The sequence below is a fragment of the Anguilla rostrata genome, chromosome 13 (genome assembly GCF_018555375.3).
Source record: "Anguilla rostrata isolate EN2019 chromosome 13, ASM1855537v3, whole genome shotgun sequence".
NCBI lineage: Eukaryota > Metazoa > Chordata > Actinopteri > Anguilliformes > Anguillidae > Anguilla > Anguilla rostrata.
Genome location: NC_057945.1, coordinates 11096760 through 11112525, shown reverse-complemented (window position 1 = coordinate 11112525; position 15766 = coordinate 11096760). Strand labels below are relative to the sequence as shown.

Genomic DNA, 15766 nt, shown 5'->3' with positions numbered 1-15766 from the left:
GAGGGAGAGAGGGGCAGTGAGAGAGGCAATGGGAGAGTGAGAGAGAGAGGGGCAGTGAGAGAGGCAGAGTGAGAGTGAGAGAGAGAGGGGCAGTGAGAGAGGCAGAGTGAGAGAGAGGGGCAGGCCATAACGCCTGACTGATACAGAGCTGTGGGAGATCTGAACTTTTTGTTCCAAACACACCGGCCGGGAGAAGCCGAGCTGGCCGTGACAGGCTGTGTTTGGAGGGCCTTCGGTTGAGGGGTTTGGAGGGGGGGTGTTGGGGGGGGGGGTGAGTTAATTCACTGTTTTTAAATGGCTGTGACACATTTTGAATGAGGAGGAGTGTTGCTGGGGGCCAGAGGTGGAGTTGATGAATGTGTAGATCCTGGCATTTTGATAGGGGTAATTTTGCTCTGACGGGGCCCAGGCTATCCCATGAATCAAAATGTGTCACCCAGGTGCTAAAGATGGAGGGCTGCTCATTGTGGGCCTGACACACACGTGAGGGGCTGGGGCTGCTAGGGGTCAAGTGTGACACATCATTATAACAATGTTGATTTAGTGGGGCTGCCAGGCTGCAGGCCTCCTCCCTTGGGGGGATTTGGGGGGGTGGGGGGTTGGGGTTGTGGGGGGGCATGGGGCAGCGGACAGAGCAGGGGCCTGCTGCTCCCGATTGGGAGGGTAATCAACCAACAGCTTGCAATTCACTCCTGTTAAACTTCTCGCACCTTCTCCCGTGCTCCTTCTCCATGCTAATATCCCGATGGATTGTAAGCGGTCCCTCATTGAAAAAGAACTTTCTAGAAAAACGTAGAACGGATGTGGTCGTGCGGAACTTGCAAAATAAGATGTTGCCCTTTAAAGAATTTTTTTTGTTTGTTTTTTTTCCCCCCCGCCTTGTTCCTGTCAGAATTTTCTCTGACCTTTCACCTTTGACCTCTGGGGTTGCATTTGTTCTCTGTAATGCTAAGATTAGTTTTGACAATCTACGGCTGTGCTTTCAGGTCAATTGAAAACTGGTTTTAGCAATTGAAATCAGAGTAGCTTTGTTGCAGCTTGAGGGACAGATTTTTTTTTCTTTTTTGGGAGGAGTAAGGACAGGGTTTGGACTTCAGTGTGCAACTGCATTATAGTATATAGTTTACAAATCAGCTATCATGTGGTTGTACCATGTTCTCCATATCTCAGGGTCTTGGGAGCTTGCTGGGTTGCTGTGTCCAGTCAAGAAGGCAGTTTTTCAGCTTTTTTCATATCTTCTGTTTTAGTACCCTCAGAGGTGTGGATTTTGGGTGCTGTGAGGGAGCGCAAGGGGCAATATCAATGGGGAAAACTATTAATACCCACTCTAATGGTTTTCCGTTAACATATATAAATAATCAGAGGTTCAGCTTTGGTTTTAAGCTTAATGTTAGATGGAAAATAAAGCTGTGCATGTCAAGGACTGTTGATAAATGCTTGGTGCATCCTGCCAAACCCTTTTCTTTGTGTTTCTCCTCCTTGACCAGATAGATGACTGTTCAAGGTGCCTTTGAAGCCAGCAGCCCTGAACTTTGGAGATCATAATTAGTGACACCCGCTTGCTTACGTGATGGAGAACACCGCTTCACGGAACAATTTGGCCATAGCGAGCCAATCAGTTTTAATTCTGGATTCTATGCATTGTATTTGCATAAATATGCATAATACGCCTTTGCATATATACATATATATAAGGGAAAGAGTCGTTTACCTAATTCCTGTATCAATCATCATAGCATTTTTGTGGACAATTACTAGTGCTGACGCTCTTCCTTTACATAAAACAAGCTTAAAGAAAGAGCAAAATGATGAATAACGATGTTAATGGCCAATACAAAAGAGAAAACTGCTTTGGATTGGACAAAGTAACATAAATATGCAGCTCATTCAAATGAGGACGCATTTTTAGTAGATTGAGTAGATTTAGTAGTGTGAATCCATGTGGCTTCAGAGATAAGTAAGATATCAGGGGCCCATGTTCAGGGAAGATCTCAGGGTAGCGGTGCTGATCTAGGGTCAGTTTAACATTTGAGATCATGAGGTCTGAGGATGGGATATTGGCAGGGGAGATCTGATCCCAGATCAGTGGTTCTACTCTGGCATTCGTTATGAATACAAACTGACTCCTATCAGATGCTGTACACGGCCTCTGTTAAATCCACAAATGTGTGTGTCATTGGGATGGAATGGATGCATCTCATGTTGGGCTAAAACCTGCTTGATTATTGGTTGGATTTCCACTGTTTTGTAGACCTAGGTGATAAGGGAGATTTGAGTTATGACAGGTGAAAATATCATGCTACCCTTGCCCTTTTTCTTATTTTGTCCATATTTTGTCCCTCTTCCAAATTCTAATATTTCCTTATTTTTGCCCACCTAATCCTGCGAAATATCAAACTGTAACCACACCTTCTGAACCAAGAAAGGAGAATATGATCTTACCACAAAGGTCTTACACCGCAGGTATTCCCCCAGGGTGATTTCGGTTACGAAGCTGAAGTAAATATTTGATTTCTTGTTCTGTCTATATCCATGGCATGGAGGCGCTAGTTTCTCAGCGGGTTAATGGTGGTGAGCAAAACCCAGGAGGTTGTCATTCTTGTTTCGTATGCGCTGACTGAATGATTTTTGCTAATCCGATAGCTAATCTACCTTAACGGTCGTAATGGTAGGCCTCTCATTGCCGGGAACGTCCTTCGTCAGTTTTGGAGAGGGGACAATTGCGTGCCCATCCCGTCAAACATACGCAGTCGACCGGCACTCCATTTCCACTTTGCGGTCCACTGGCTAGGCTGTGCAGTACCCCCCCCCCAACCCCACACCCCCGCCCCCAGGGTCTGCATTGGACCTGCTCTGGGCCAGGCAGGATGCACCAGCCGGACTGTCCCGAGGAGCTGCTGATCTGCAGTGAGGCGGGGGAATAACCCCATCGCCCAAGACCCTTCCTCCCCTGGGCACCTCCCACGAGTGCGTTTGCAGAAGCGCTTTCGCCTGACGCTCGTCCTTTGGGTGTCCTTTACCGAGCGCTTATTTTTTTGGCACTTGGGCTGGAGTCCTTCTGGCCTTTTGGGTTCGGGATTAACCCGAAACTAGGATGTTCCCTGCAGAGTTGCAGAAGGGCTACCGAAATCTATCGAAAATCTGGTGATTCAGAGATCAAACAGACTGTGAAACTCCTGCAAGCAGCTGTTTCATATGCAAGTATCTGAAAAAGGCCTACCTGGATCCGAAGGGCAATGCACACAAGGGCTTTCTGGAAGTTCTGTACGAATCGAGTACGAATGCCCCACATTACCCTGTAACGGGAGTGTGTGGCTGGGCGGAGCAGGGTGGGAGGTGAGGAGAAGGGGGCGAGGAATCCGGGGCGCAGGGCGCCGTCGGCGTAGCCTGAGAGCGCGGCGTCGCTACGTTGCAGACCGCGGCGCAGCTCTCTCCCCTCCGCAGCTGTGCGAGCCATGTGACCACGTCGGCTTTCTCCGGGCCTTCTATATATAGAGATGCGCTGTGCGCACACCTGTTCCGCTCGGTACTGGAAGTGCTGTTCATCGGAAAGGGCACATTTTTGGACTTCTAAATTATGACTGTGGTTTACTGATTTTGATGAAGCAAAGTCCCCCCCCTTCCCCCTTCCCCCTTCCGGAAGAATGACGTTAGAGATCAGCACTCTGTACGGTGGCCTTGTAAATACATTGCAACAGACGATAAATCACGCAACGCGGAATGTGAACAGAATTGCTTTGGCCCTGTTTCTTTAAAGTGGAAAAGGTCCCTGGAGCGATCGCATGATTGCATTATCTAAGCATTGAATTTATGCTTCTTGTGACTGCATGTTTCTATATTTACTAAATGTGGGTGTTCTTAATTTTGAATATTGCTTTTCATGTGAGTGCCACGTGCATATATATATATATATATATATATATATATATGTGCTTTATGCGTATATAAAAGCCAGCGAATTATGGAAAGTGTATGATGATGTGGGGGAAGTTGCCGTTTCCTTCATTAGTTAATCCCGGTGAGAAGGCTCAATGTTCTGAGATTTTCACATACGCACCCCACCCCCCCCCCCCCACCCCCCCAGCTGTCACGTAGCCTTTTACTGTAGAGTGTCTCGGCCACCTGGAGCCATTCATTCTCCACTGAGACTATACTGCCGATCGAGCCTCTCTTTATTACTTTACAGTGCTCATTATACCACTAGGCACCAGCTCTTATATCTTGTCAAAGGCTACTGCCAGCACCTAAATCACTGGGTTTTTTTTTGGGGGGGGGGGGGGGTTTTTCCTGGACAATTTGAATTTGAGAAGGGGGTTACTAGAATTCCCCTGGTGCATCTGAACTGTGTCCCCTTGCGTTTCTCTCAGCCCCTCGCACCTAACAAAGACAATTAAGGCCCCCTTTTTGCATTACCCCATGCATACTATAATTTGAATCGAAGTGAGAGCAATGAGCCAAATTAATTTATTGGTTGCCGGGGTAAATGACGGACTCACCGGCATCAGTCATTCATCATTTCGCATGCAGAAAATGCGCTTGTCCGTTCGTTTGTCCTTAATTATATTTTTTGCTTTTGTTTGGCGGGGGGGGGGGGGCGGTGGGGGGGTTGGGTGGACAGACCGGCGAGTCTTCATTCTGCTGCTTTTTGAATACAAAAGGACGCTAGCAGCGGTAGCTGAGGCCCGTCTTCACCTGACAGGAAGCGGTCACTCTCCCGCTCGCTCTCTCCCCGCCATTCTCTCGTCCACCAGGGGCCATCTGTCCTCCTGCTCCTCATGTTTGAAAAATAATGAAGGCCCCCGTGACGGGTTGCAGAGGGTTAACGGCAGGTTCACACGCCGCAGCGAATGGACAGCGCTTCTGAATGGCTCCCTGTCTGCGGTGTCATCAAGAGACCAGAGTGGGCTTTTCACTGCAAAAACCCTCCGCATGCTCTTTCTCTGTTGGAGCATTGCAAGGACACAGCCTGAAGCGTAGATTAACACTGTTTTTTAATATGTAAACAGTTTAGCTTGTCCATGAAAAAGGGTGTGAGAGGCTGTTAAGCCAAGACAGATATTCAGAAATTCAGGAAATGTTCTTCTTTTCTTTTTTTTTTTTTCTTTTTTTGCGGGAACCTTAAGATGTTAAACTGCGCTATGAGGCGTTAAGCAAGCAGGAGCGCTAACCGAAACCACGAAGCAAGATGTCATTGGACGCTCGGGGAAAACTCCCGCCGGTCTGCTTATTGGTTTAAATAACTGTCGCTAATTCAAAACCGTTCCGCAAACGGCTCTGCGCGGAGGGGGAAAGAGAAAAAAAAAAAAGGGAGGCCGAAGAGATTAACTCCCGCTCGCCGAGGCCCGGGATCTGGGGGAATATTGTTCCAGGGAAAAAGAAAACACGGCGAGAAAAGGAAAAAAAAAAAAAAAAAAACAAGCGCGGCCAACAGAAATGAACCCGATGATCTCGGGAGATCGGCGGCCTGACATTCAGGATTGGATTGGCCAGCACTGTATCAACACTGGCACCGGCCCGGCGCAGGACGTGGGGGGGGGGGGCGGGGTGACCCCCCCTGCTGTTCTTTGAGAATTTGCCATGTGAACTATGGAGGCACACAGAGCTTTTCACTTATTGCGTGGCTTAAGAATCGCCGCCTTTTATTGCCTCGCTATAAAACGGCATCTGTTTCCAAAAAAAAAAAGACATTGCCGACCCCTTTTTCTGTTGGGAAAATAAGGCATTGGTAGTTTTGTCATGTTATTAGTTATGTGGCGCTGGCTGCCAGAACGAGTTCCTCCTTTTGTGCTTGTGTGCGATCTGAGGGATTCGGCGAGGCCGTGACAGGGCTCCTCTGTGCAGCGCCGAGCGCTCGCTCCGCCGTGGCCCTCCGCGGCTCGTCAGCGGCGGGAACCGCGTCTGTAAATATTCGCCCTGTATCGCGCCGGTTTACTCGCAAATTCTTTACGAGTTATGCCTTTGTGAAACCTCTAATCCTTGTTTCACAGATTTTCAGAACAGCTCTCAATCTGGAGTTGGGCTTGCATTTTGGGATCCCTTGTAGGTTTGGGGCATGTTTTTCTCATCACCTTGCACCTCTTTGCATTCCCCAGTTAACCAGTAGTTCGTCACCTACTCCCAGCAGCAGTAGCAACGGTGATAAAATAATAGTAAATGTATTGGCGTTCCCGGTGGAGAAGTGGCAGGGGTTTGAAATGAGACCCCAGCCGATGACCGGTTTAGCCCGTTAGCGCTGTTGTTTGGCGCCCTTCGGTCTCGGTCGTCCGCTGGGAAGGCGGATGCTGGGGATGGGCGGTGGTTGGGGGGGGGGGGGTTGTGTTATTGGAGGGTGCGGCCAGTGACCTGTAATCTGGCAGTTTTTCCTCGTTCGGCAGTCTTGCCAAAACTCAGTGTGTGTGGAGAAAGCTTCTGTCCTCGTATAACCTCGAACCTGGCTGCTCGTGGCACGGCACAACTTTACCAATCTCACCTCACACACACACACCCACACCACACCACACCACACCCACACCACACCACACCCACACCACACCACACCACACCACAACCGCCGCCATCTCTCAGCTGTTGACCCCCTAAAGTTGAGCTCAGCTTTGTTTCCATTTCTTTTTGGTGTTCAGGTCATTTGTGTACCTGCTGTACGTAGCAGGTGCGTGCCGACCACGGTCTTAATGCTTCTCTCTTTTTTTCTTTTTTTTCCTCTCCCTAACAGGTCGAGGATGAGGAGAAGCTGAAGAAGAGGAAGGAAAGGTTCGGCATCCTCACCAGCGCGGCTGCCGTGGGTCCAGACGACTCAGAGGTACGGTTCCTAATTTTCACCAGAGGCCTGTATCGGGCAGGAAACGCTGGCTGTGCAAGATAAGGGTGTGTGCGCGCTCTCTAAGCCCAGTGCTGGCTTTAGATTGGCTAGATTGGACTGCCAGGGGGAAACAGGGTGAGGATTGGCTGTGCACAGACTGCCAGGGTGAAACAGGGTTTGGATTGGCTGTGCACAGACTGCCAGTGTGAAACAGGGTTTGGATTGGCTGTGCACAGACTGCCAGTGTGAAACAGGGTTTGGATTGGCTGTGCACAGACTGCCAGGGTGAAACAGGGTGAGGATTGGCTGTGCACAGACTGCCAGGGTGAAACAGGGTGAGGATTGGCTGTGCACAGACTGTCAGGGTGAAACAGGGTGAGGATTGGCTGTGCACAGACTGCCAGGGTAAAACAGGGTGAGGATTGGCTGTGTACAGACTGTCAGGGTGAAACAGGGTGAGGATTGGCTGTGCACAGACTGCCAGGGTGAAACAGGGTGAGGATTGGCTGTGCACAGACTGCCAGGGTAAAACAGGGTTAGGATTGGCTGTGTACAGACTGTCAGGGTAAAACAGGGTGGGGATTGGCTGTGCACAGACTGTCAGGGTAAAACGGTTTGGATTGGCTGTGCACAGACTGTCAGGGTAAAACAGGGTTTGGATTGGCTGTGCACAGACTGTCAGGGTAAAACAGGGTGAGGATTGGCTTTGCACAGACTGTCAGGGTAAAACAGGGTGGGGATTGGCTGTGCACAGACTGTCAGGGTGAAACAGGGTGAGGATTGGCTGTGCACAGACTGCCAGGGTAAAACAGGGTGAAGATTGGCTGTGCACACACTGTCAGGGTAAAACAGGGTGAGGATTGGTTGTGCACAGACTGCCAGGGCGAAACAGGGTTTGGATTGGTTGTGCACAGACTGCCAGGGTGAAACGGGGTGAGGATTGGCTGTAAAGGCATCACTGGTGCCAGTTGCTGCCATGGGCAATGCCATGCTTGTGTACTGTACAGAGGTTTCCTTAAAGATCAAGCACACTAAATGTGACGGTTATGCTTTCATTTGAACCTTTGACTTTTGTTGAATTAATCTATTTTTTGTGTGTTTTCTTTGTCTCTTCATATTCCAGGCCAAGAAGCGGAAGAGGGCCGAGAGATTCGGAAATGTGTAACACTAAAGTTGTCGTTCTTTTCTACCTTTTTTTAAAGAAATGCTTTTGCTTTGTATTTTTCAACGCGTTCTCGTCATTCTCAATAAACGACCAAGCCGCTCAAGGGCTTGCGTTTGCTCTGGGACTGAAACCCTGTCACAGTTTGTAAATTAAAGGTGATTCCACATTTTTCAAATATTGTGTGTGAATATTTTTTCATTACCTTGATATCCCTGGTTTTGCCATAATAACCTGAGACAATTGAACTGGACACATGTACTAGAACCTTCTATTAAACCAGAAGTTGCATTTTACCCTCTTTCAAGCTGTATTACTTGTGTGATACTCATTCCATAGGCCAGAACTTAGACTACGAAGGGCACAAGCACACGTTTGGTTTGAGCTGACTCCAGGAACCCAGGAAATATTTGTGTCATTATTATCATGGGGAAGCAAATGTTGGGAAATCGTGTCCAGTCTCAAAGAATGGGTCAGCCCAAGTTCACAGTTTGGAATTTCTGTGGTACTGTAAGACCCCTCTAAACCCTTGAAATGTAACTTAAATAAAACCTCAGCAGTGTTCACCTTTGAACTCTAGTAACGTCGAAACACTCGCAACAGAACTTTATAAGACAATAATGTACAATGTGTTTCCTATTAAACCACTCATTACTTCAGACTTTATGTTGGCCTTGTTCACATAACCCACCCCACGACACTGTTACTTTTGAATGCACTTCATGTTGTAAGGTGCTTTGGATGAAAGTGTTCGCTGAATGAATAAACTAAAGCTTACGCCTTAACACTAAACTGCCTTTACGGATAGCAAAAATCTTGCAGGACAGTGCGGGAAGCATTCTTGGAAATAGTGCTTGGTAGAAATGGGAGGGAATAGAAATAGGCTCATTTGCGTCATTGTTTGTCAGACATCTCATTGGCTATAAAGTCCATTTGTCGTGAAGTGAGCGGTCTGTTCAAGTTCTGTGGTATGGTGTGGCCTTATCCGGGTTACCCGGGTAACTAGCTGATGTTACGGGACTTCTAATGCAATTGGTGAATTGATTTGTATTTTCTGATGCTCATTTATTTTGAGTAAGTTCTGAAACTTTCCTCAAATTTAATACCTTTTATGTCTCATTCAAACGACGTGGAGTGACTTTATCATAAGATGAGAACTGTAGCCTGCTCACATTTGTCAGATTTGTTGAACTAGCTTGTTGGAAACGCAGAATTTAATATTACTCCTCTGGAGAATTATCAGTTTAGAGTAGTTCTTAAGTTAATTTCTTAACCTGGTGCATAATAATGTGAGTGTTGTTAAAAAAAAAAGTGTAAGTATATGAAATCTCAAGGAATTCAATTATGAAAAAAAAATGTATAGGCATTTTTACCATACCTTATAATTAAGATCATTTTTAATAAAAATTTGTTGTGACCACAAATGTAGAATTTTCCCCCTCTGATTACTTCTGTGCATTTAACTTTAGCTTGCTTTAGAATATTTATTTGCATTAGTATAGCTGTTGATATTTAGGGGTAATTAAGACTCTAATAATGGTTAAATCATTGTGACTCTTTGAAGGCGTGACCTACAGCACATGTTGTTCCCTCATTTCGAACAGTCGCCCTTTTTTATGCGCATCTCTTGCTCAGTGGTTTATTGCACCCTTGTCTTCTAACAAGGCCTCATCCCAGTGCCTCGTGGGATACCACCAGCAGTCCCCCTGGCCTCCTGCTTCATTTCCATGGCTTTTTATTTGACCAAGCACATCCGCGATGGCTCAATTTAATTGATTCCCAATGGATCGGAAGTTGCATAGTGAGTAGGTAGTTATAATTAAGTGGGACCTTTTATTCCTTGGAACTGACACTGGAATCATGCGGTTTACTGTGCTGTTCATATCCCTCTTCATCGCCTCCTACTTCATTGTAATTTAGAATGATTCATTTTATTGTGAGATTAAATTAGTGTAGCATCAGGTTTGGAACAATGGCTAATGGTTAGCTTGCTTGTCTGCTAAGAATTTAAGTTTACTTGCTGACCCGAAAAACTCTTTAAATTTATAATACACACTGTATGGATTCCACTGAGACTTACGTAGTTGCTCGAAATAGTTCACCTTGTAATTTCCATTTGGCACGCATATCTACAGTATCTAGAGCTTGAAACTAATCTGAAGTATTTCAGATGGAACAAATGCTTTCCTTGCAGTTTTACCATCTTGAGAAATACTAAGTTCCCAGCTGGATACTGATTGACAGTTAGTTGAAAATAATTGATTCTTGTTTCAATCCACGTCTGTGGTCATCGGTTAGCTCAGTGTCAAAAATTACATGTGTATTATTGAACGCATTGAAAATGGTTCCGGAAGCATAAAAATCTCTTTGTGATGCAGGCGTTCTAATTGTATAAAATTGTTCAACATAAGATAGATGTTGCATCTTGTTCATAGTTGGCCATCGTGCTTTAAAAACCTGAACCTAGATGAAAACTGAAGATTTTGAGTTTAGGATGCAGAATGTGTGTTTTCCTTTTTCATGTGTTGGACCCTATCTGCCTGGGTTGGAGTGGGAATTTTGAAAACCCTTGTATGTAAGTAGCTTGTACAGAAGGGCTGTACAACCCTGGACCTGGAAAGCAACGTGATCTGCTTAAGCTGGTTTAATTGATTAGTTGAGTACTGTGTAACAATAAAAACCAGCATGCCCTAGGACTCTACAGTACCAGGGTCAGGGACCTCAGGGAATACAGTACAGACTGAAGCAGGATGTATGGATGTACCTTACGGTCTGCGTATCAAGTCTTGTCTGTGCCAGTGGCATCTCTAGTCAGCAACTTTCTGGGCCATGTGTAATCGGTCGCTGTTTCACCGGGAGGGTGGGTATCTGTCGGATTCTCTGCATCTGATCTGTGATCGATTGATACTGTCTGCCTGTGCCAACTGTGTATGCGCAGCCCACGGACACAGCGACTGCGCAGCTCGGCCGGTGGGCAGCGTAGAGGACCGAAGCAGCAGCTGGCGGGATGGCGCCGTGGAAAATGACGGATGGAGGTACGTCAAGACGACGAGACAGGACTACAAATAAGATCACATGATCAGAACTGGGTGGTGTGAAATATGGGTTCAGAAACAGAGCCACGGTTTTCCTTTCCCGTAAAGCCCCCCCACACTGCTTGGAAAACGGTCAGGCCTTTGAGCCGCAGACAAAGGTGTTTATGGGGAATCGCGGCTATTGAGTGCAACCCCCAACCCACCAAATCTGGACAACTCCTCACTTTTATGGCTATTGCTGCCATCATAAACAGTTCCTCCCCTCCCACCCTCACCCCCACCCCATTCCCAGTTCAAGTCTTTTATGACAGCACTTGCTTCCATTTTCTTTTTCACACTTAAAGCGAAGATGCGCCTGAAATCGCTCCCTTTTAGGTTCAGCAGGTCCCACTGAAAGTAGCCCTCCTTAACAGATGTTTAGCAGTGTTGACGTGAATGCCTTTTATAGTTTATCTAATGACTCTGAAGGGCGCCCCGCGGCACAGAGACCCAGCGAAGTGTTCAGGCGCACATTCCGCGCGTTTATAAGCCAGTCTCCTCAGAGCCTCTTTTCTTGCTGTGCGCTGGGCATGGCTGACCGAGCGGCAGCTTCTCCTGCGGCTCGCTTCCAAATCTTTGCCAACGTTTTACCGACAACATTTATTTCAGCATAAAGTTTTAAAATTAAAATAGCAAAGTATCCTTTTTTTAAATCCCAGAAAACAGGTACAATGAGATCCCACTTGACGCGACATTTCTGGCGTTTTTTTGATTGGCGGGCGATAGCCGTGGTACAGTAGACTCCGCTTTGTTTCTGTTCGACGGCGGTGTTTGCCCAGTGCCGCTGGCCGCTGTCGTACGGTATGGCGGGAAAGCGCAGGGCCTGCGCGGCTGTGGAGAATGCGGATGATGGGCTTCAGAGCGGCTGATGGGCTTCAGAGCGGCTGAAGTGCTGCAACTCTGGCACCGCTCTGTAAATCGCCAGTGACTGCCTTCTGGTTTGAGCGAGCTTGGAGCGGCGAGGGGGGGAGGTGGGGGGTGGGGGTGGGGGGGGTTTGGCTGGTGTGCAGCCCCCGAGGCAGCGCGCCAACTTTTCCCGAAGATCACAGAGGCACGCTGGTAACTATGGAGGCGGGAAAAAAATAATAAAAATCGCTCCTCCTCTGAGTGCGGGCTTGAAAAGAGGACCGAGAATGATGAGTTTTTTTCCCCCCCTCTCTTGCTCTCCTCTCAGCGAGTTCTCTGGGATGTTTTTCTGGGATATCTTTGTGGATGTTGGGGGCTCCTGTAGTGCCGAGCAGTGGGTCTACGGCACTTAGCGAACCGTGGAACGGAAATCGTGGGGAGAGCATGTGTGCGCCTGCATGCGTGCATGTACGTGTGTGTGTGTGCGTGTGTATGTGTGTGTACGTGTGTGTGTGTGTGTGTATGTGTGTGTGCATGTGTGTGTGTGTACGTGTGTGTGTATGTGTGTGCATGTGTGTGTGTACGTGTGTGTGTATGTGTAGGGGAACAGAGGATGATGCCCCCCCCACTCCCATTTATGTCATCACTGGCGTCAGGCTTCTCTGAGCTGTGCTGGGTGGTCTCAGTTAATTTGCATTAGTAAAGAGCTCCGTCTCCAGACTCATTTGTCTTCCATTGATTCCCTAAATTAGGTTGATGAGAGGCCCTCCTATCAGGTGACACATTAATTGGGTCATGCTGCATCCCATACGTGATCCAAACAATGGCCGCTCAGCACTGAACCCCTCACGTCAGGCCTCTCCCTCTCTCCACCAATTAGCCTCCGGATTTAATCCATTTCCTGTCCCCTGCTCCAAGCCTCTGAAAGCCACGCCCAGCTGCACTGATTGGCCCAGCTCATTCTGTTCGCTTCACTGCTGGAACGGAGAGATGGCCTTCAGTTTCACAGAGTAGTTCTGGTTTCTCTCGCGGAAAAAAAAGACTGAAAGACGAGTCGAAAACCAAAATGAGGTAAAAACGAGGCCATGCGTTACTTAGGCTAAATAAATGATTTATTGTACAAAAAGAAAAAGGCTGGACAAGCAACAAAAAAGAGAGAAAAAACAATAGAACAGTTATCATATACACAACCATCATACTGCACGTGGGATGAATATTTTCTGCACAACATGGAGGGGAAACAAAAAATAAAAAAAGGTACTGGAAGCGGAGAACCTGTCTGAGAACGATAAAATGTGAACATTTGAGTTCTATTTACACAGAGGAGTAATTCCTCTCATACTGTATATATATGAACAAACTCTCACACATACAAGTATACACACAAAGAAATTTCAAAAGTTGTAACTTTCGGAAATGACATCAACCAGTGTTAAGCAATGGTCCAAAGGGCACGGCATATTTGCTACTCGGCTCATGTGTTCAGGTGTTTAATTCAGTAGTCCTCTCAGAACACTTGTGAATTCAACTGTCCAGTTTCTCCAATAACCTGAGAGAGGGATTAACATTTTAAATTTAGGGCACAAATCGTGGGTAAATATGCATATGGTCACGTATATTAACAGCTATGTAAAACCTATTCTCAAATTCAGTGGTGCAAGGTTGGAGAATGATTTAGTGAGGTAGATATTTTCATATTAATGTATTTTCTTGTTTTTGAATAAAGGTTAGCCCGATGTTTCGTTTTTGGGTGGATGTCACTGTGTTATGCAATCTTTTAATTCCCCCCCCATCAGCAAACAGCATTCTAACTCGTCAACGCGTGAGTTACAGTACACAACATATTTTCCACTCCAACTTTGGCTGACAACGTTTGGGTTCACTGCCCATATAATAAATCATAGGTATTTCATATTAAACGCAAAAAGGCAAAATGTGCCTAAGACAATCAAGACAAGTCCCTCGCATTCTGAGATCAGAGATGTCATTTCAACTCACACGTGAGGATGGAGGAGGGTAAGAAGGGAAGGGGGGTTGGAGGTGGGTGGGGGTGGGGGGCGGTTTACTTCCTGTTAAAGCGTTCCATATTCCTCAGTTTGGACGTGTGACGACGCAGAGCTCATTTTCAAACAGCGTAGTATCTCCAGGGCCAGTGGATCCACAACATTTGCATCCTTGGGTCATGTGACAGGCTGAAAGGGGGGGTGGGGGGGTGGGGGGATCAGGCTTCCGCTTCAGATGAATCGAGGAGAAAGGCATGGCAGTAACAAAAGAGGACATGGACTCACTACTTTATCCACACTGTGTGTTGCCAGAAGCTTAGACAGTTTTTTTCTTCTTCTTCATTTAAAATATCCATGGTCAAGCTCATGTGCTCAATAAGGTAAAATACAAACACAAAACCATAACACGACTCCTCTCAGCATTAACTTCCCATAGTGCAAAATTTATTGTTGGCAAGGTAGAGTGCCCAGAAAGGATTTTTGTACCCCTTTTTAAATCATATATATTATTTATATATAATGTCTGAAGGCTCTTCCTTTATCCAACAGCATAGTGCTTTCGTTTCCAACAAGCGATATCATCGCTCGGACATCCAGGAGACAGACTTCAGCTTTCAAATCTTCACGTTGTTCAAGCACCGATCCTTATGGGTCGGGTCTCGTTTTCAATGTTTACTCGATATACTTTTCTACACTAGCAACAGCAATGAGTTACATTCTTATGCACACCATTGACAGTATCTCCAAATTGACCCAACATGGATTAAATCATTCCCTTTACTGACTGGTGAGTACTTCGATCGCACTTGCCCCCGCCCCCCGCCCCCCCCGCCCCTCCCCTCCCCCTTTAGTATTATGGTAATGTTAAAAATCCCTGCACCCCAGCTGGCATACCTGCCTTTGAAAGCATAGCGAGGGAGGGGGGGCTGTTTAATGCACAGATTTGGTCATCATTCTCCTTGGAATTCTATGTGAAAGGGCTGTGGTTTGGGGGGGGGGGGCGGCGGGGGAGTATCGAGTGAGGGTGCACAGCATGAGAACGGTTACCCCCCCCCTGCATTAACACAGCCAGGCTGGCTCATTTTAAAGACAAGGGACAAGGGAGGAATGTAATCAACAGTATAACATCCATATAAATCCTGAACAATTACAAAATATATACAGTATATTCATGTAAATTCTCTGAAACTTTGGGGGAAAGGTAATCAACAGTATCAACTTTTCCATGTGCTTGGGTAAACTCCCATGTCATTTATCTACATACTAGCTACTTTCTGACTCTTAAAACGTGAAACCTCAGAAAACCTTTCATCTATCTGAGTATTTTGAAATCTAGCACCTTAATATTTAAAATATAAAACTGGGACTAGTGATTTCTTTGATTGTGAGTAATGTAGAAACAGAAACTAAAAGATCAAATGCATCTTCTATAGTTTTCTTCATGCGGAAGCCCTCAAAAGAAATCTCTTTCGTGCTTTACATAATCTATATAATATTAGTTGGACCCGTGTCCGAGCACAGTGCAATTGGGGCACATGTATTGTAGATAAAGCGCTTCATTAGGAGAATGTAGAGTATAGGGCTTGCCCTTTCATGGCTTAAATATCTTGTCTTCTCGTTTGGACTTTGTGTGGCCTGGGGAGCACAGCCCATTTTGTCAACGGTTAACCGTCAAAACCCCGTAACGGGCTGTACAGCTTTGTATAACTTTTGGGACACAAAACGGTTAAGACAGGGACTTAGATCGCCAGTGTCATTCTGGGTTTGGCAAAAGATAGTGGCAATAGTTTTTGATATTCTGCTCTTTCCTCAACATATATATATATATATATATATATTATATATATATATATATATATATATATATACAATATACAATACA

General features: G+C 46.3%; 1 protein-coding gene across 3 annotated transcripts in view; it reads left to right on the top strand.

Moving 5' to 3' along the window:
* The window catches only part of sarnp (SAP domain containing ribonucleoprotein), a 33011-nt gene extending 24872 nt beyond the window's left edge, over positions 1 to 8139 (top strand). For all 3 annotated transcript variants that reach the window (XM_064303838.1, XM_064303837.1, XM_064303839.1), the window contains 2 exons: positions 6713 to 6799; positions 7923 to 8139. In XM_064303838.1, coding sequence (XP_064159908.1) covers positions 6713 to 6799; positions 7923 to 7964 — 129 coding nt within the window. In that variant the 3' untranslated portion in view covers positions 7965 to 8139. The remainder of the gene's footprint in view (positions 1 to 6712; positions 6800 to 7922) is intronic.
* The last annotated feature ends 7627 nt before the right edge of the window (positions 8140 to 15766 follow it).